Source organism: Moschus berezovskii, chromosome 20, assembly GCF_049115385.1.
Source record: "Moschus berezovskii isolate FMDL1 chromosome 20, NW_MosBer_1.0, whole genome shotgun sequence".
In the NCBI taxonomy this organism is placed as follows: domain Eukaryota; kingdom Metazoa; phylum Chordata; class Mammalia; order Artiodactyla; family Moschidae; genus Moschus; species Moschus berezovskii.
The window spans coordinates 42,689,117-42,709,674 of record NC_142479.1 but is presented as its reverse complement, the minus strand read 5'-3'; the positions used below and the strand labels follow the sequence as shown (position 1 = coordinate 42,709,674).

Sequence of the window (20,558 nt, the reverse complement as noted above, 5' to 3'; positions counted from 1 at the left end):
TAGAACGCGTGGCTGGCAGGAGCAGGGAGGAGGGTGCTGGAGGGTAGAGAGAAGGTGCCAGGGAGCCAGTGCCAGCCCAGAGTTGGGCGAGTGGGTGGACGTGTGTAGTGGACGCCGTTCTGGCTCCTTCATCTCATCCCCGTCTTCTAGTAACAGGGAAAATTACCTTTCCCCACTGTTTGGCAGCACGGTCCATGCCCAGCCCTCCCATGACTCAAGTGGGCCAATCAGATGATGTTTTCCAGGAATGTGAGAACTGAACCTCAAGCCGGGATTCAGGTGCAGAAAGCAAAGGGAAGCGCTCTGAAAGGATGGTCCACCCTTCTTCCTCCGAGGGACCCAGAGTCATTGTGGTTTCTGTCCTTTCTTGGGTGGATTCCTTCGATACGAGCTATTTCTTGCCTGTTTCAGCCAAATTGGTCTCTGTTCTTCCCAACCAAAGAACCCTGACTGAGTTAATGCAGTGCTGTTGTGTATTACCCGTGTGAATTTAAGCAAGTCATTTAGGCCTCTATTTTCTCAGCTATAAAAATTTCCACAGTGTCTTTCTCCCCCACCAACTCCCGGGGCTGGTAAAGAGATAAAAACTAAAAGAGGTTTGATGAATGTGGTGGCATCTGAAAGCTAGAAAGAACTCTATATATATACATGATTATTAATATTCACTTTGCCTTGTGTTGTTAACATACAACGCGTTTTCTAGGAGAAGAGCTGATGTTAGAAAAAAGAAAGTTAAGAACTCATTGCCGTGTTACCAATGGGTCTCTGGTGCTGTCACAGCGAAAACTGGGATGGAATTTTAATGGTACCTGGAAGCTGCTGCTGGACCAGAAGACAAATGGCTAAAACTACATCACACCTCTGTCTGCGGAGCTGAATCGGAAGAAACAGCCCTGTATCAGCAAGTTGACATTTGGACATTATTCACAAAGAAAGGAAAAGACAGTCTGGAGTTAACTGTTTCCAAACACGGTGAAGGTGGGGACACAGAGTTCTCTCTGTCACTGATCAGGTGGTGGAGGATTTGGAGAGCCAGCCTGAGGAGGGAGTGAATCCACAGACATAAGATCTGAGGACCCTTCAGACAGGAGCAGAGGGTACCCAGGGGTGTGGCCTACCTCATTTCTGCAAGCAAACACCTCTGATAATAAATGCTTATCATGAAAATCTAAATGCTATATATTTAATCTAAATATTTAATCTGATATTAAAAGCAAAATTCTCCCCCAAATTTGCCACTTCCCTCAAAGGGGGAAAGAAAACCCACTGTGAATTATCGGTTTATAATTTCTGCAGGTGTTCTTCAATACATATAACTCTATCTATCCATCACCCCCATCCGTCCGTCCGTCCGTCCGTCCGCCCATCCACCCATGATCCACCCACCCACCTCCATATTTACACGTCTGCCACATCTTCCTTCCTGCCTCACTTCTTCCCTCTATCCCTTCCTCTCCCTCCCTCTCCACTTCTTTCCCTATCAATCACTAATGAAAGCATAATACACATAGCTTTTTTAGCTTGTTGTTTTTGTTTTCTTTTGACTGCTCTTCATGGCATACAGGCTGTTAGTTTCCCTACTAGGGATCAATCCCCGCCCCCCCTGCAGTGGAAGATCAGAGTTTTAACCCCTGGACACCAGGGAAGTCCCTCAGCTTGCTTTTTTCACCTATGAATAGATCTTGAACATGTTCCCTTGTTAGTACATATGGATTTTCCTTGGTTTTTTTTTTCAATAGTATATATTATTTCATTGTTTTGGCATGTGCCAAAATAATTTATTGAGTCATTTCTCCACTGATGGATATTTGGTTTGCTTGTTTATCATTTCTACTACTATAAACAACTCTGCAATAAAGATATCTGTCATAAAGTCTGTGCCCTTTTGAGTGTTTCCACTGGTTGAAATCCAAGAAATAGAATTATGAGAAACACATATGAACATGTAAAACTTTAGTGGCTATTGTCAAGTCATTTTGTAATGTAAACCCGGAGAACAGACACGAGAGTGCCGGTTTCCTTACGCTGTCACCACTGGATATCTTCACATGGAAAAAAAATTTTTACTATTGTGAAACATATTTCACTAAATTTCATTTAGTTACAAGTGATGTTGAGAACATTTTATTATTTTCATTGGCCATTTGTATTATCACGTGAATTTCTTTTGTGTCCTTTTCCCCCTTTCTCTCTTCTTGCTCCTTCTTTTCCCTCCATAGAGTAGAACTCTGTGTCTTAGTAAAAACCTGCACACTTCCTGATAGCTGTGTTGCCAGTGGGTTCTTCTGGTTGGGTGAGTGACCATAGTTAATTCATCTCCCTGTCACACACACGCACAGACACACACACTGTTTCTTGCAGTGGTTAGAAGAAGGGGATAAGGAAATGACAAGAACTAGAAACTTATTTGAACGCTGCCCAAAGAACCTTAAGCCTATTACTTATACAGTCCCAGTCTTCTCGTTTTTAAAAAAGCTAGGAACTTTTAAAAATTAATTAATTTTATTTATTTATATTTTAGCTGCGCTGGGTCTTTTTGTGTTCCTGCATTCAGGCTTTCTCCAGCTGCAGTGAGTGGAGGCTACTCTTTATTGTGGGGAAGCTAGGAACATTTTTGATACTAGGTGGTTTGAGTTTGTGGGCACATAAGCTTTCTTATCTTCCTCTGCTTCTCGAGTTATACCCTATGCATCAAAAGGTCAAACAGGCTGAGTTGCGGGGTTTACAGCAGCTTTCTCCAAGTAGGTTCACCAGTATCACCATGGCAAGGCTGCACATTCCTAGGTCACCCTAGACCCGAGAATCTACCCGAAGCTCCCCAGCTCATTCCGAGGCATATTAAAATTTCAGTCATTTTAATGACATCACTCTATACCTTTAAACAAACATCCAGCTCCTTTACTATCAGTCAGTTTGTTTTCCTGAAATCAGTCTTTGGAGCCAAAATGTTTGATAACTGCCCGGGTTTCTTAATCCATAATCTTCCAAGTACCAGAGAATCTCTAATTAAGGGAAACCACGCAAGACTGCCGGAGAAGGCAATGGCAAGCCACTCCAGTACTCTTGCCTAGAAAATCTCATGGATGGAGGAGCCTGGTAGGCTGCAGTCCATGGGGTCACCAAGAGTCAGACACAACTGAGCGACTTCGCTTTCACTTTTCACTTGCACACATTGGAGAAGGAAATGGCAACCCACTCCAGTGTTCTTGCCTGGAGAATCCCAGGGACGGGGGAGCCTGGTGGGCTTCCGTCTATGGGGTCACACAGAGTCGGACACAACTGAAGCGACTTAGCAGCAGCAGCAGCAGCAGCAGCAAGCAGGACTGCAGAGGGGAGGCGGGGTGAAGCAGATGAGACCTTTGGAAACTGAGCTGCCTCGTCCTGAGAAGCATCACAGGCAATTTTCACTTTGAGCTCCTTCCGTTTCTGCCCTCTGCTCAGCCCTCATCAGGAACAGAGCTCCCAGGTTGCCTCTGATCACCCTAAACCCACTCCACACCTCCTCTGCTCTTCTGCCCAAGAATTCTCCTCCATCTTCCTTTAGTTTCGGGAAGTGCTGTGCTTAGTAGCACTTACTTGCATGTTAGGAGGCTCTGGGACTGTCATTCATACAGAGACCACATTTTCATCTGAAACACAAGCGAGTTCACCAGCATCTAGTTGGCAGAGTGAGGGTGGGGTGTTTAAGAACAGCACCCCACCCATCATTACTTAGTTTGCCAAGGAACCACGAGGTCCTTTTCAAGGTCCCCAAACCACAGCTGTTCAGCCCTGCCTTTTCTTCACTTGGGTTGACAAACAGGGATAAAATCTGCCTTGGGGTTAGTGGTTCAGTTGGTACAGAATCTGCCTGCAATGCAGGAGACCCAGGTTTGATCCCTGGGATGGGAAGATCCCCTGGGGAAGGAAATGGCAACCCACTCCAGTATTCTTGTCTAGAGAATCCCCTGGACAGAGGAGTCTGGTGGGCTACAGTCCATGGGATCACAAAGAGTTGGACACGACTTTCACTTTTTTTGGGTGGATGAGCAGAGCTCTGACACACTGAAAGTGGGTACCTCCTATTAGGTAACTTGAGGGCCCTCTGGGTCACCTGACGGGGTGGGGCCCTAGGTAAGGAATGCTGGACCATTCGTGGAAGCAGAAGTTGCGCGCCCTGCGGTCTGCACTGTGCATCCCATCCAGGCCCACGGGAGAACCGCCGCCCTGGGCAGTACGAGGTCCCGAGAATATCGTGGGCAAGCCTTCCATGTACCTTTTCTTCTCTCACGGCCCCTGCTCCTTCTCCGGCCTGGCGGTCCCGGGGCTGCAGCTCCAGCACCGTGCGAAAGAGCTTCTCCGACGTCTGGGTCAGGAAGCCAATCTCAGCGTTCGGGTGGAGGCCGTAGAGGTAGGGCGACTCTGGGGGCAGCTGGTCATCGATGTACTGAAAGTCAAGGGCAAGCTCACTTGAAAACCAGCAAGACGTATCTTCCCCTCTCTCACCTGACCTGTCCTCTGGAGGGCAGTCAGTGGGTCAGAGCAGGGCCCATCTAGAGCAAAGTGGTACTTCCTAGGTGGCTCAGTGGTTGGTAAAAAATCTGCCTGCAATCCAGAAGACTCAGGTATGATCCCTGGGTCGGGTCAAAGGGCATGGCAAACCCACTCCAGTATTCTTGCTTGGGAAATCCCATGTACAGAAGAGCCTGGCGGGCTATGGTCCATGGGGTCCCAAGAGTCAGACATGACTGAGCATGCAATAGCAACAGAACAGAGTCTAAGTGACAGATGGCTCATTCATTAAAGGCAAATCCACATGTTTATTTTCGCATTTCTTCCAGCACCCAGCACACGTTCCTGGACTCTTGGTAGGTGCCCTATAACCGTCTATTAGCTGACAGATTACAGAGAAGGAAGCCTGCAAATCACCCTTTCCTCCAACACCTTCTCCAGCCTCTGGTCAAGTTGTTCCATCGACCGACAGTAGGGGATGCTCTTGCACAACTTTCTTGGCTAAAGCTTTAACGTGTTTATTTTTAAAATTCCCTTTATTTACTTTCAAGAGTCTTATTGTTTTTAATTTCTTCTCATACACTTAGTTTTCTGGATTGAGTGACTTTCATGACTTATATTCTTAAACTTTAGGAATTAAAAATTTGCATAAAGCTTGTAGTTAACATTCCTATGACCACTGTTTCCCTTAAGTTTGTTATTCAAGAGTTCTTTTAGGAATCTTAAAAGTCAAGCAACAAACAAGTTCTTTTGTTTATTCTAATTGCCTTTTAATACATTTTCATGGTGGGCTAAATAGGCAAAGATGCACACCTTAAAAATAACTGAAATAAATGTAAAATGACCCTGATGTTGGGGAAGATTGAAGGCAGGAGAAGGGGATGACAGGGTATGAGATGGTTGGATGGCATCACCGATTATTAGGAGTTGGTGTTGGACAGGGAAGCCTGGCGTGCTGCAGTCCATGAGAATCGCAAAGAGTCGGACACAACTGAGCAACTGAACTGAACAGTAAAATGAAAACCCATGGTGCCAGTATGAAAAAGCTCCATGAGAAAGTTTTCTTGGTGTGTGTGTACGTGCCTCTGAGAGCAGGAGGGGTGAGTGGTCTGCCCACGAGACCGTGTCCCTCTGAAGGTATTCTGAAACACTAATAGAAACTTAACCAAAAAGTTGGCTAAGTTCTTACCTGAATTTTTGCTCCTAACGGTTTTGTCAATATCCTGAATGAAAACGATCAAGTAAATGCCCGAGATGTTGTTTGTAGGAAAGAGCAACAAACAGAATTATTGAGCCAAACGTCAAGAATAAAAAGATCTCTGAAAGTTCAATTTTGTCTTTAATTGGAGGCTAGAAATCCTATAGGAGCCCTCAAATTGAGCAAGCTGAGAGCCACGCTCCATGTGAGCTCAGCTCTTTCAGCCATTCTCCCCTGGCCCTGCCCAGGCGTCTCCAGTCCTCCTGGGCTGCACAGAAGGGAGACCCAGGCCCCTACCTGGTGGTAGGCATTGTAGTCCATGTTGCCGGGCAGTGGGAACCCTGGGGCCAGGGTCAGCTCTCCCTCTAGCATCTCTGGTTTGATGAACTCCTCCAGGTAGGTTCTGCAGAGCCTCCGGTCCCAGTCATCAGTGATGTGGCCCCCATACATGATCTCACCGAAGAGGTACCGCAGGTCATCGTAGGGGACCTGAGAGACAGGAAGGAGGAAGCCCTGCACGCCGGCCTCAGGCCGACCCGATGTGAGCCACAAGATGTGGTGGGTCTGGAGACAAGGAGCGATGTCTTTTTAAAAAAATCTTTTTGACTGAACTGCGCTGCACGTGGGATCTCAGTCCCCCGACCAAGGATTGAACCCGTATCCCCCTGCATTGGAAGCATGGAGTCTTAATCACCGGACCACCAGGGAAGTCCCAGTAGCAGAGTCTTACTCATCCGTGTTTCTCTGGTACCCAGCAGGGTCGAGCACCTCTGGGAGCTTATTAAACGAGGGAAGAGTTAGATCAAAGGGTGAGAAGAGGTAAGACACAGGCACTCTTGCACACACGCCTGCCCTCATTCACGGTCATTACCTGTGGCAGTGAAGTCAGGCTCCACCTATGGGTCCTTTAAACCTGCCAAGGTCAAGTAGAGGAGAACAAAGACGAGGGTACTTTTCTCATTCCCTGCCATTAATTCGCTTATCAACTCATCGTCTCCTTGGAAAGTTCAGAGTGAATGAAATACAGCACACAGGTTCATGGATGTTAGCGTTAGGCAGGAAAGCCACTTGGAAGCCTGGGTCCTCATGGCAGGTGAAGGGATGGTGTGTTCCGTGGTGGACTTCGCAGGACCCTGGAGCCAGAGCCAGAGGCATTGCTTCTGGGCCTGATTCACTGTCCCCAGAGAAAGAGGGAGAGGCCTTGCAGAGGCTCTTTGTTGTTCCCTAAACTGGAAGAGTTTCGTAAAATGGAGCCATCAGGTGGGATAAGGGAGGCAAGGCTCAGGAAGAAGGAAGCCTTCGGCTTCTTCAACTTCAGCAAGACCGTGCTCCTATGAGGAGCCTCGTTACCACCACAAGAAGGTCTCTGTCTTTGGTGAATTAAACTGGGAGCTTGTAGCAGATGAGGGCGGGTCTCTTCCTGCCGATCACCACCCCCAGCAATGCTGGGAGTACACAGGGTGGCCTGGGGGGGCCCTGGGACAGACACCCATGGGACTGACTGACACCAAGCGTGAGTCACCGTTAATAGTTTGGTTTCCTGAGTTTTCTTACTACCCTTACCACACCCGTCTCCCATCATGGTACTTCCCGGTCAACCCCAAGTTGACCGTGCAGTAAACCTGGGGGGCTGTAGACCTGCCCCCGTGAGCACAGCCTCTCTCCCCATGCTGATGCTCCACCATCTTTCTGAGAGGCACCCTCCCGACCTGCCCCTGTGCTGGCTGGAGCCGTACCTTGGCGTTGGCCTCCAGGAAGTTGTACAGCACGTTCACAGAGACGGTGAGGTCCCCGGTGTTGAAGGGGTAAGAGCGATTCCACCCCTGGGGCCCAAACTTCCGTCTTTCTGCCACCACAGCGTGAAAGTAACAAAGCGCAAACAGGATGCTCTTAAACTCCGTCTCCCGGGAACACATCTCCAGGGTGTCCTGGAAGGAGACGATGCTCATTGTCAGAGCAGAGCAGCTGTGATGCGGGGCAGGCGGGGCGGGGGTGAGGAGGGCGGGTCTGACGTGTCCCGGTGGAGATCTGAGTGACAGCAGGACTGTGGGTTGCACTGCAGGCAGGCACGGAGTCAGGTTTGAGAGGACCTTGCAAAGGGGCTGGGTTTTAATTTAGATTCAGCCCATAACAGAACTTGTTTATGGTTACGGTTTGTACACACGGACATGCTAATGAGGTTCCCAAGTGTAGCTAACAGAGAAAAGGGTAGGGGCCAGAAGTGTTATATTTGTCCTGTTGACGGCGCTCGGCGCTGGGGTGTGGCTGGGGACACCCACAGCATCATCTCTGACTCCCCTCCTCCCGGTCATGCTTCCTTGACCATCATGGAATCTTAGTAGGTGTAATTTCTGCCTGTGTGACTGACGACCCCACGGCTCATCTGCTGGGGGAACTGCCGAAGCAGAGGGCGGTGGGAATTGGAGCCACAAGAAACAGAGGGGTGCCCTGCCCTTTACATCCTAATGGACACGTGGCTGCAGAAGCAAGACCCCCTGAGGGGTCCTGGCTGCAGAGCAGAAGGCAGGGGGAACGGTCTGACTCATGAAGAGAGGATGAAAGATGGGAAGATGGAAGAAAAGACGCAAGAGAGAGTCCAGAGGAAGTTGGTGGAATTGTTCTTAGATGTTAATGGGCATGGGGATGATGGTGGGGAGGGGGAAACCTGCATTGTGAAGGGCTGTTAGGACGTGAATCCTGGATTCTTTGGAAGGAAATGTGTCCCCTGAGTGAGCTCCTCTGTTCAGGAAGGAGCAAGATGCTGCAGCTAGAGCCCAAGAGGCACTTACAAAGCTCACACAACTGGATTGGGTTCAGTCCTGGCATTTTTTCTAGGAAGTGGACCTTAGACTTTTCTTACAACAATGAGGGGAAGCAGAGGAGACCGCAGAGATTAAGCTGCTGGTAGGTCTGATTTCTTCCCCAGTGAACCCGTGACACAGTTTCTCTCTCTGGTCCCTTGACTGGGCACCACGCTTGCCATGAAGATATGGATGTGAAAGGTCAGAGGTGGTATAGGAAGCAAAGTCGCTGCCTCGCGCAAGCAGGAACTTATTATAATAATGGCTTCTTGGACAGAGCTGTTCTCTGCAGACATGTAGGGAGCTTCCTTTGTTATCTCTGACACACGTGGAAAATCCAGTCTGGCTGAAAAATGCCTTTAAGCACAAAGATGAGAAGCCACACTTGTGAAGCTGGTTGACAGCGGGTTCGCTCAAATGAAAGAATGAAATGATCATCTCTAAACAGCACAGCGGTCAGGGAAGAGGGGATGAAGACACTCCAGTTCTGCGATTTGTCCCATAAACAGTGAAAATAAGGCTCTGGAGGAACAGAGCAAATCCTAGAGGGTATTAAGCAGGCCACTGTTCCCGGGCATTTGCAAATGCAGAACAGAACAATTGACACTCTTGTGAGCAATGAAGAGACTCCTAAATCTGTTCCTGTTCCTCCGAATGACCTACTGCAGAGGCCGGTAAAGTCCCAAACGTCAACTGTTGTGTATCCTTCCGCAGCAGAACCAGGACAAGCCAGCATCTCTTGGGATATACTTCCCAGTTGCTGGATAACCAAGACTGGACATTGGGCTTGCACAGGGGTAAGCCCAAAGACAAGGGCCCCTGGGGAGGCTGACAAGATGATACTAAACCTACCAGGGCATAGTTTTATCATCTTAATAATTAGGAGCTATACCACTGAAGCAGCTGCCGCCCCTTCCCTGTCCCTGCTCAGGACCCTCAGGGCAGGCAAGCAGGGCATGCCCTGCCACTGAATCCTGCAAGAGAGTGTGTTCTTCTCCTGCCCTGGGTTGGGGGTGGGGGGCTCTGCTCTTTGCGAGGCGAGGTGCCCTGCTCCCCTCCCTCCAGGGCCCTACCTGAGTGAAGTTGTCCAGGGCCTTGTGCAGGTTGGCGTGCATGCCCGTGGGTGGCTCGCTGGTGATCTTGATGGCGTTCTCCAGGAGGCCCTGGGGGACGATGTGGCTCCCGGGGGAGGGTGCAGGCTCCGCGCTCATGAAGACCCTGAACTCTGCGTGACTGTTCTCACTGTGCTCCTCCAGCTTCTTCTCCAGGGCGCCGAGCCACTTGGCCACGAGGTGGATGTTCTGGTGGGAAGGAAGGCGCCCCCAACCCCGTGCAAGCCTCTGCTTAAATGATCAGGATGGAGGATCGGGGCGGGGGGGAGGTACCTGGCCTTGGCTTCAAACAAATCACATCCTAGCAAGAGTCTTGGGGTTCTCAGTAAAGAGGACCCCTTTTTCCTGCCATTCAATCTATCCTTCCATGTCCTAAGGATCTCAAGCTTGACCTTGAGGTTTCGGAATCCCCTTGTTCGGATGACTTGTTGAAACAAAGGTCCTTGGGCCCCACCCCAGAGCAGCTGGTCCATGGAGGGGCCTGAGTGCTCACACTTCTAACAAGTCCTTAGGTGATGTTGCTGCTCCCGGTCTGGGGGTCACACTTGAAGTGTCTCACACATGGTTACCCTCCAACTTCAGATCCCCACAGCAGACACCTGGATTTTTTTGAACCTCTGACACTCAAATGTGGGGCCCGCGGACCAGCGATGTTCCCATTACCTGGAAGCCAGTTAGAAATGCTGACTCAGACTTACTGAATGCGTGCCTTTTAATAAGATCTTCCAGTGATTTGTCTGCATGTTCAGACTTGAAAAACATTCATTTAAACATCTAGCTAGCTCTCCTTCCTCCTCGTCCCTCTCCACATCATTCTGCTAATTGTTGTCAAACTTATCTTCCTAAAACACACTAGGATATTGCGGCTCTCATAGAGGGAAGGCTCCTCGTCCATGCCCAAGCCCCTCTGGTCTTTGAGCCTGTCTCCTCCTCCCTGAGATTCTTATCTGTCAATCTGTCTATGTGAAACGACATTAATTTCTTAGCACCACCCTGCAGCATGCACTTTTCACTCTAGCAAGGATAGTCACTTTGCTTCATTGCAATATGTTTCATTATGATGGACAGATAAAAGCTCCTTGATAAATATTTGAAGAAGCCTGCTTGCAGAACCTTAAATACACAGGTCTGCACAGAACACAGTGCTGAGGCCACAGCCATCTGGTCTACTTTCTCTTCTATGAAAAGAGAAATAACAGTAATATATGCCATGCTTATTTCCCAGGGTTGCTGCAAATAACCGAAGGTAATGGATTTGAGAGGGCTTTGTATACTGTGAAATGCAATGCAAGAGTTAGTAGTCAATGCTGAAATGAAAATTTGTTAGAGGAAGAATTCCGTTGTCATCACTCTATCAGAGCAGAGAGGTTGGTGGGTGACTATAGAACCGGGGCTCCGTGAGCCGGGCAGCACCGCCACTCCCCAGTGAGAAACTCTGCCGCTGCATCAGGAATCCCAGCTTCTGAGTTTGATCTTGGAGATCTCTCAGAAACCACACTGGGACAAGATGTGACAGTCCAGAGCACCAGATAGGTACGGCTCGTTGTCTCTGGAGGGGGCTGGGTTCCTGAAGGTGCTAGCGCCCAGGGTGAAGTGAAGTGAAAAAGTTAGTCGCTCAGTTGTGTCCGACTCTTTGTGACCCCACGGACTGTAGCCTGCCAGGCTTCTCTGTCCATGGGGATTCTCCAGGCAAGAATACTGGAGTGGGTTGCCATGCCCTCCTCCAGGGAACCTTCCTGACCCAGGGATCAAACCTGGGTCTCCTGCATTGCAGGTAAAGGTGGATTCTTTACCATCTGAGCCATCAGGTAAAACCCAGTGGCCAGAATGGAGTCGCTTTGACAGATGAGCCTGAGACAACTGGGGAGGTCACACCCTCCCATCACTGAGCTGATCCAGTGGGAGGAGGCAGGGACCCTGCTGTTATTCTCTTTCCTCCTTAGAGTCCGACTCTTTCTGGAAAAGGAGTCCTAGGGAAAAACAGGTCCTTCTGTGGCTAGGCTCAAACGGACAGTGGGATAATGAAGACCCAACAGCATGAAGTGTTCACTGAGCCATCAGGTGAGAGGAAGTTCTGGGTAATCAAAGTCAGATGGAAGGGGAGGGGCTGGCTTTTCCATTTGATTCTTTCCTCCGTTGCTTTCTTCACTGCTTCCTTCACCCAACAGACTCTGGTTGAGTGTCTACCATGTTCACAGTAGTGTGAAAGTAGTGAAAGTGTTAGTCTCTCAGTTGTGTCCGACTCTTTGCGACTCCTTGGACTGTAGCCCGCTAGGCTCCTATGTCCATGGAATTCTCCAGGCAAGAATACTGGAGTGGGTTGCCATGCCCTCCTCCAGGGGATCTTCCCGACCCAGGGATCGAACTTGGGTCTCCTGCATTGCAGGCAGATTCTTTACCATCTGAGCCAGCATCTGAGAGAAGTAGTGTGCTGGGTGCCAAACGTAGATGGGGATGTCTCTTTCCCTAAAAAAATGCAATGGAGACACAGGCACATGGTAAACTGTTCCTACAGAGCTGTGGATGCGCTCATAGAGGTGGCTGCAGGGTGCTATGGGAGGAGAGAGGGGTCCGTCGCTCGCTCTGCCACAGCCCCAGCATCCATGCAAGTTGCATGAACAGGAATGAGGACAGGCCAAGACAGAAGAAGGGCAGTCTTTACTTCCTGTGTTCAGTGAAACTCAACAGTAGGTGTTCCAGACTCCAGATGCCAACGTGAGCTCTCAGTGAAGAGGCTGAGTTCTGGTTGCATGTTTGGCATTCTAGCCATGAACGTGATGAAGAACACAGACCACGTGACCCAGAGGAAAGGTGGAGTGGAAAAGAGTTCTGTGGGAGGCGTGGGAAGAGATCAGCAGCTGGAAAAATCCCGCTGAAAGCCAGCATCCTGAGAAGAACAGGCAGTCAGGGGAGGAGGGTACAGAAGGAAAGGTGGCCCAGGAGGTCCACACAGGGATGGGTCAAGACTGAGCCCCATCAGGGCAGAGTGGGCGTACCTGCAAAATAACCCAGTGGCCTTTCTTGGCAGCCAGGTCCAGCATGGCCTCAGCCACGACCTCCTGTCCTTGCCCCAAAGACACATTGTGGAAGTTCCGGTTGTTGAAGGTATATCCGAGTTTTTTGCCTGAAAGGAGCATGGAGCAGTCATTAGCACCTCTTACGTCACTGAGTGTTCACCCCCACACAGCACCCCCATCACCAGCGGCCAGGAGCCATACACCCCAACATCACGCACAGACCCTTTTCCTTCCCAGGGTGGGGTTGCTACATCTTCCAACTTTTTTTTCCCAAATAAAAGGAAGCACACTTGCGAGACAAAGTGACTTCTCCCCTCCCTCTTCACTGAATCCCTGCCAATTAAAAATGGGCAGTTGCCATCTGCTTCTACAAGGCCACTGTAGCTGCTGACCTTCCAAACTCCCTGAAAGCAGTTCAGGGTAGAGATCAGGAATGGTGTGCTCTGTGTTCTGGGAAAAACTGGCAGAACAGACGTTCACATAGTTAGATATTTTCAGGAGATTTTATGAACCCAAATTCTTGAATCTCCTCATATCTGGAAAAGCACTGAAAGCATTAACAGAGACATTACTCCTCGTGACCAGCATCCAGCCTCGGCCGACCGCGTGCTTGGCTGCATGTTCTTTCTTCACTAAAACCATATAAGACACTGACCTCTGTCCCTCACCTCTTTGGAGCAGCTCCTCAGAGCTCTCTGAGAGGCTGTGTCCCAGGCTCTAGGCCTCACTTTGCCCCAAATGAAACTCAACTCACCACTCTCACACTGTACTTTTTTTTTTCAGTTAACACTCCCAGGAGTGGAGAGACATGCCCCTCCATTTTGTGCAGCCTCCACTCCAAGACCAGGCACTGGGCCACCGTCCGAGAGTGAAAAGGCTCAAAGAGTAGCAAGTGTGTGGGTATGGCTGGGTCTAGCTTGCTTGGTCCCCTGATGTATACTAATAATAATACGTATTTTCCCTGGACACCTACTGGGAGGTGTGGCCCCAAGGGGCAGGACTCAGGTGGTTTTAGCTTCCTGTACTTTACTCCATGGGAACCTCCTCCTTGTTATTCCCACCACGTAGAACATTTACTGTCGTCATCTTGCATGAATTTGAGTGGAGAAAGGCATGCCAAGGAAGGGCCTGGCTGCGTGGGTGTGAATGTTGTGCATCTCAGTGTCGGGAGTGGAGTGAGGGAACAGCCACATGAACACACATGTCACAACCGTGTCACTGGAGCAAGACGAATGCTCAAGAGTTGCTCTGCACCAAGCTGAGCTCCCTGTGCTATACAGCAACTTCCCACTAGCTATCTATTTTGTGCATGGTAGTATATATGTCCATGCTATGATGACCTGAAGGGGTGGGGTGGGGGAGTGTGAGGGAGGCTCAGGAGGGAGGGGATATACGTATACGTATGGCTGATCCTCACTGTTGTATGGCAGAAACCAACACAGCATTGTAAAGCAATTATCCTCTGATTTTAAAAAAAAGCAATGGAAAAATAAATAATAATTATGTAATGTGACAGAGGTGTTAGCTAATGCTGTGGTGATAATCATGTTGCAATACATGTTGCAAAACATGGTGTACATCTGAAACTTACACAATATTCTATGTCAATTATATCTCAATTTAAAAAATGAAAATCAATGAAAAAGAGTTGCTCTGCAAGCCTGAGAAAGACTTCACACAAAGAAATAACCTTACTAAAGAACACCAATTCTGCTTGAATACCAGCTATTCACTAATCCAATAAAGTTTAGAGAAAGTACACAGTATTCTTTAGACAAAGGATCACAAAAGTGTGCAATACCATGAAGGAGTTGTTGGGTAATTTTTCTCAGAAGGTAAGGAACATGAGAGAGAAGAGGAGACATTTTAAAAAGAAAAAGAATAAAAGTCTGTACTTAAATTTAGTCTCAGGGGAACTAAAACTGAAGATGCAATTCGATATTTCTGCAAAAAATTTTAAAGAACACTAATATTGGAAGTGTCTTTAAAGCACTAAAAATAAAGTATGGAGTCTTCTTAAACTGTATAGGACAAAACCGTATGATGACTTTTTGTACTGAGGAATGGTTATTACAGATTCAACAGAGATGAACCCAAGAAACACCCTTATTAAACTCTACAAATCCTAGCTGGCAATGGATCTGATGTCAGCTTTAGAACTGGGACTATAAACAGTGGATTCCAAAGAAAATACTAGGATAATGGTGCTGGGACTGTTAGATAATCTCGGTGACATTTCTGCTCACAAAAGAGCCTATTTAGTTTCTCTATTCACAAAGGATAAGGGGGGAAAAGGGGCTTAGGTTTAGATTACTTCGAATGTTGTGTGCTATGACTGCCAGCCCTCCCCTCCCCCACCCCCCCATCTTTAGCTCAACTTTCCCTTTCTGATTTTCCTTCCAGTGCTCCTTCTGGTGGGGTCACCAGGAGCCGAGTTCCACTGTAAACCTCCTTGACCATCCTGGCAGCTGTGTTTCCTCGAACGTCAGTCTCTTTGAGGACATGACAACTTCTGTGGCCCTGTCGCTCGCTCCACACAGCCCCGGGGCTGGGAGGAAGGTGAACGTTTTTCTAGCCTTCTCTTAGAACTTGCTGGCTATTTTTTCTCCACTCTTGTAGAAAACCCTTTCTCTTCTAAAGCACATGCATCGGTTATACTACCTACTAACTTGTATGTTTTCTGCATTCTGTCAACTTCCCAGAGAGAGTCACTTTTATTAGAGCTTTGGAACTTGGTTTAAAATCTTCCATCTTTTCTGCTTCATCATTAACTTGGTGAACTTTGCTGTCACTGTGGATGACTTGGTCGACACCCAGCACATTTCCTCATCTTCAAAGAACTTCATTCCGTTTCTGCTACCCACTTTCAGTGGCTGCCCTTTATCACTAGGAATGATCCTGTGTCTCACATATTATTCTTTCATACTTATTCACTATGATAATGTCCTGCTCTTCAGATTGTTTAATCTTAAAAAAAAATTATTTTAAAACATTTATTTATTTGTTTGTTTTCAGCTGTGCTGGGTTTTTGTGGTGGCGTTCAGCCTTCTCACTGTAGTGGCTTCTCTTGTCGCAGAGCACAGGATCTAGGCATGCGGGCTCAGTAGTTGTGGCACGAGGGTAGTTGCTTAGTAGCTGCTCAGTAGTTTGCTCCTTGGTATGTGGAAACCCAGAGATCGAGCCTGTGTCCCCTGCACTGGCAGGCAGATTCTCAACCAGTGGACCACCAGGGAGGCCCCAGACTGTTTAATCTATTACTCCCTGCTCATATGATTCTACGTCAGTAAAATGCCCAGTGCGTTGGCTCTTCTGTTTATGCTAACCTTCGTCTTTACTTCCCTGTTATTTTAATATGGATCCAATAATCCTTCATTTGAGCCATGATCTTATAAGACTCTTAACTCGTGTCCATTCTACATCTGCATCACCCAACTTTTGTAAAACCGTAACCCTGGCTGCCGGAGCCGGCGTCTCTTGCATCTGCGCTGCCGGAGCCAGCGTCTCTCGCCGAAGAATTGATGCTTTTGAACTGTGGTGCTGGAGAAGACTCTTGAGAGTCCCTTGGACTGCAAGGAGATCCAACCAGTCCATTCTAAAGGAGATCAATCCTGGGTGTTCATTGGAAGGACTGATGCTAAAGCTGAAACTCCAATACGTTGGCCACCTCATGCGACGAGTTGACTCACTGGAAAAGAGTCTGATGCTGGGAGGGATTGGGGGTGGGAGGAGAAGGGGACGACAGAGAATGAGATGGCTGGATGGCATCACCGACTCGATGGACATGAGTTTGAGTGAACTCCAGGAGCTCGTGATGGACAGGGAGGCCTGGCGTGCTGTGATTCATGGGGTTGCAAAGAGTTGGACACGACTGAGTGACTGAACTGAACTGAACTGAACCCTGGCTGGCTATAGTTCATGAGGTTTTAGAGAGTTGGACACGACTGAGCAATTGATGCTTTTGAACTGTGGTGTTGGAGAAGACTCTTGAGCATCCCTTGGACTGCAAGGAAATCCAACCAGTCCATCCTAAAGGAAATCAGTCCTGAATACTCACTGGAAGGACTGATGCTGAAGCTGAAGCTCCAATATTTTGGCAACCTGATGTGAAGAACTGATTCTTTAGAAAAGACCCTGATTCTGGAAAAGATTGAAGGCAGGAGAAGAAAGGGACAACTGAGGATGAGATGGTTGGATGGTATCACCGATTCAATGGACATTAGTTTGAGCAAGCTCTGGGAGTTGGTGATGAACAGGGAAGACTGGAATGCTACAGTCCATGGGGTCACAAAGAGTTGGACATGACTGATTGACTGAACTGAACTGAGAGACTAAACATACACACACACACACACACACACACACACACAATCCTGCACAAACCTGAGCATTAATACAAGAGAAAAAGAACACACTGGGTGAACTGGGGCCACGGCAAGTTGACTGTTTGGTAATCTTTCCACATGTTCAGAAGTTGCTACATTGCCCATTCCCCTCTTCCTTTAAGCTTCCTAAGGGTGGTGAAGGGGGACTTCCCTGGCAGTCCAGTGGTTAAGACTCCATGCTTCCACTGTAGAGGCCGAGGGTTCAATCTCTTGTTGGGGAATTAAGATCCCGCATGCTGTACTGTGTGGCAAAGTTAATAAATAAATACACATAAAAAAAAGAAAGCTTTTTTTTTTTTAAAGAAAGTATTTAAAAATAAATAAATAAACTTCCTAATGGAGCCCCCCACTTTTTATGCTCAGCACTTGGCTCCACTCTCTACTGCTCCCCCAGCCAGAGAAGACATCTGCCATCTGGTGGAACACCTTGTATTACTTCCGTTGTATCTGGCACTGCCCACATCCCGGTTCCATCCCCCTCCACAGCACCCCCCAGTGGAAGAGGTGCCCCCTGCACCCCTAGTATAAGAACAGACAGAGGACTGCCTCTGCACACAGAAACAATAGTCTGCTGATCTTGAAGTTGCTCTGTAGAGACTGGACTTGCTCCAACCTGGCCAACTTCAACTGGTGCTTAAGAAAAAGAGAATGGGGTCGGGAGCAGTGAAGAAGAGATTCTAATCAAATTGTTGATAATCTAGCTTCAAAGGCACTGAATTGAAAACTGTTTCTTTGAATACCCTTGGTAGCAGACTGACAAAAACCTAAATGAGCCCGACCAGCACACTGGAAAGAGAAAGGAGGCAGTGGAAGACCAAGGTGGTGGGTAAATGGAAATGTCAGGGTTCATTGTGTCAATGCCAGATAACTGGACACAGGAGGATGGAGACCAAGCAAGATCATGTGTGAGTCAAGTGAGAGAAGGACCAGAGACGAAGCCTTGTGAGGGCAGAAAGGGGAGGTCCTCTGCCAGGAGGGCCAAGGAGGATGCTGTGCTTTGGAAGGATGTGAGAAAAGGGTGAAAAGGAGAAGCAAACTGAGCTGCCTCAAACAACAGGAGAATCACCATTGTCATTAGAGTGCTGTATGATGCTTCTGTAGTCTTAGTGTGTCAAAGCCTTTTTGCACCGGAGATTTCAGGTTTATCCTCACAGTGACCCTAGGAGGAAGGTAACAGGGGTGATTGGAAACAAGGGGTGATTGCTTTTAGATGAACCAAAAGCAAAAACAATGGTGCCAATAAGCAAGTGTGGCTCATTCAGGAAGAAGGTGACGAGAAGAGAAGCAGGGACTTCCCTGGTGGTCCAATGGTTAAGGCTTCATGCTTCCACTGCAGGGGGCATGGGTTCCATCCCCAGTCGGGGAACTAGGATCTTGCACTGTGCACAGCGTGGCCAAAATAGATAAAATGAAGAGACATGATGAGAAAAAAGAGAAAGGAGGGTAAAATTAAACGAGTGTTAAAGGATTGATCTGTGAAGGCAAGAAGGAATGCAGTGTGGGTGGGTGGTGGCAGGTTCATGTTAGAACAGAGGCCAAGGAAAGTGGATGGAATTTCCTCTTCCTCCTCCTCTACTGAGGATGGAAAATCCTGGAGGAGACCTAAGTGTCAGAAAAGCACAGATGCTTTTTTAAAAAATTTATTTAATTAAACATTTTTATTTTATATTGGAGTGTAGTTGTTTTACAATGTTGTGTCGTTTCAGGTGTACAGCAAAATGACTCAGCTACATATATATATATATATATTTTATTTTTCAGATTCTTAGAAAAGCACACATTCTTAATCAAGTGTCAACAGATGAGCTTTGGAAGCTTAGAGAACTCCCAAGATCATACAGAAAATTTTGTTTGCCTGTGGGTTCATGCATTTTGGGAGAAGGGCTGGAGGGAGGGTGGGGGAAATAAAATCTTTCATCTGACTTTCAAGGTGTTAAAACCTAGCCCAATATTAAGAACCGCCATGGGGCTTCCCTGGTGGCTCAGTGGTAAACAATATACCTGCCAATACAGGAGACACGGGTTCGATCCCTGATCTGGAAAGATCTCACATGCTTCAGGGACGGCTAAGCCCACACGCCACAACTACGAGCGCTGTGCTCTAGAGCCTGGGAGCCGCAACTACTGAAGCCCGCACCCCCTAGAGCCCATGTTCTGCAACAAGAGAAGCCACCGCAATGAGAAGCCCATGCACCACAGCTAGAGAGTAGCCCCTGCTTGCCACAACCAGAGAAAAGCAATGAAGACCCACCACAGCCAAATAAATAAATAAACAATAACTGCCATGTTGAAACAAAGGGATAGAGACATGGAAGAGTTAAGAGCATGGATCACACACTCAAAGGCGGGGAGGGATCCCAGGCTTTCTAAGAGGCTACATGGAGTAAAGCAGTGGATGGTCTGATGCAGATTCTGCCCAAACACAGATGGTGAGTCTCCTTTATAAGCAGGGGCCTGGCAGACACAGGGGAAAGTGTTTGAGTCAGTCATGTGGATTCCAAACCCGAGAACAGGAGTCCATCAGACAAAATGATTAGGCCCAAGATGGGGAGCGCATGATGAACCCAGAGTGTATGTTCTAAATGGGTGCATGAGAAAACAAGTCCAGCCATCCAGAAAGTGGCACAGGTGCGTAGGTAATCGCCAGCTGATGAGCGGCAATATTGCCTCTGCTAAGGAAATGTGAGTTAAGATTAAACCAAGGGCAGGGCTGAGATGATATATTCAGAGACAAATAACCAATATGGTTCAGGGACGGGTCAGCTTGCCTGGAATGACAGAAAGCTTCAATCTACATGATGAAATAGTTGGAGGTCACTTGGCAAAGAACAGGAGGAAATTGTTCATAAACAAGGTATATGAAAGCTTCCAAAAAGGAAAACATTGACTAAAAATGAGGAGGCTAGATTTGTTAATACGAAAGGAATGAAACCGCCATGGGACAGAAGAATACAGAACTCTGTTAAAAAAACTGAAAGTCAGGAACAACTTGGCAATGACAACAGTCCTTTTATGTGCATCCATTCGTTTGCTAATTCATTCGACTGTTATTTACTGAGCCCCCCTCTGTGCTACTTAGACTTTAAGGCACAGATAAAATCCTAAGCAAGATGATATGGTCCTTGATCTCCAGGGTCTTAGTGAAAAGTAGGTTGGCAATTGTAAGTTAAAATGATAAAAGAAAGGTTTAATTAGAATTGTATTGGGATTTTCTTGGTGGTCTAGTGGTTAAGAATTCACCTGCCAATGCAGGTAACTTGGGTTCGAACCCTGGTCCAGGAACTAAGAGCCTCCATGCTGCAGGGCAGCTAAGCCTGTGCACCCTAGAGCCTGTGCTCTGCAACAAGAGAAGCCATTGCAATGAGAAGCCCACACACCGCAACTAGACAGTAGTCCCTGATCACTGCCACTTGAGAAAAGCCGCACACAACAACGAAGAGCTCACATGCCGCAACAAAGGCCCAGCAGAGCCAAATAAATAGATAAATACAAATTTAAAAAGAATTGTACTAAATTCTCTGAAGCAAATACATGTGTAAGGGAGACTCAGATGGTCT

General features: G+C 47.8%; 1 protein-coding gene across 6 annotated transcripts in view; it reads right to left on the bottom strand.

Moving 5' to 3' along the window:
- Positions 1-20,558, bottom strand: part of DNAH9 (dynein axonemal heavy chain 9) — a 297,242-nt gene that overhangs the window by 18,663 nt on the left and 258,021 nt on the right. For all 6 annotated transcript variants that reach the window (XM_088828905.1, XM_088828906.1, XM_055407299.2 and 3 more), the window contains 5 exons: positions 12,599-12,726; positions 9,564-9,791; positions 7,426-7,617; positions 5,987-6,178; positions 4,256-4,426 (listed from right to left, as the gene is read on the bottom strand). In XM_088828905.1, the coding sequence (XP_088685031.1) occupies positions 4,256-4,426; positions 5,987-6,178; positions 7,426-7,617; positions 9,564-9,791; positions 12,599-12,726 (911 nt within the window). The remainder of the gene's footprint in view (positions 1-4,255; positions 4,427-5,986; positions 6,179-7,425; positions 7,618-9,563; positions 9,792-12,598; positions 12,727-20,558) is intronic.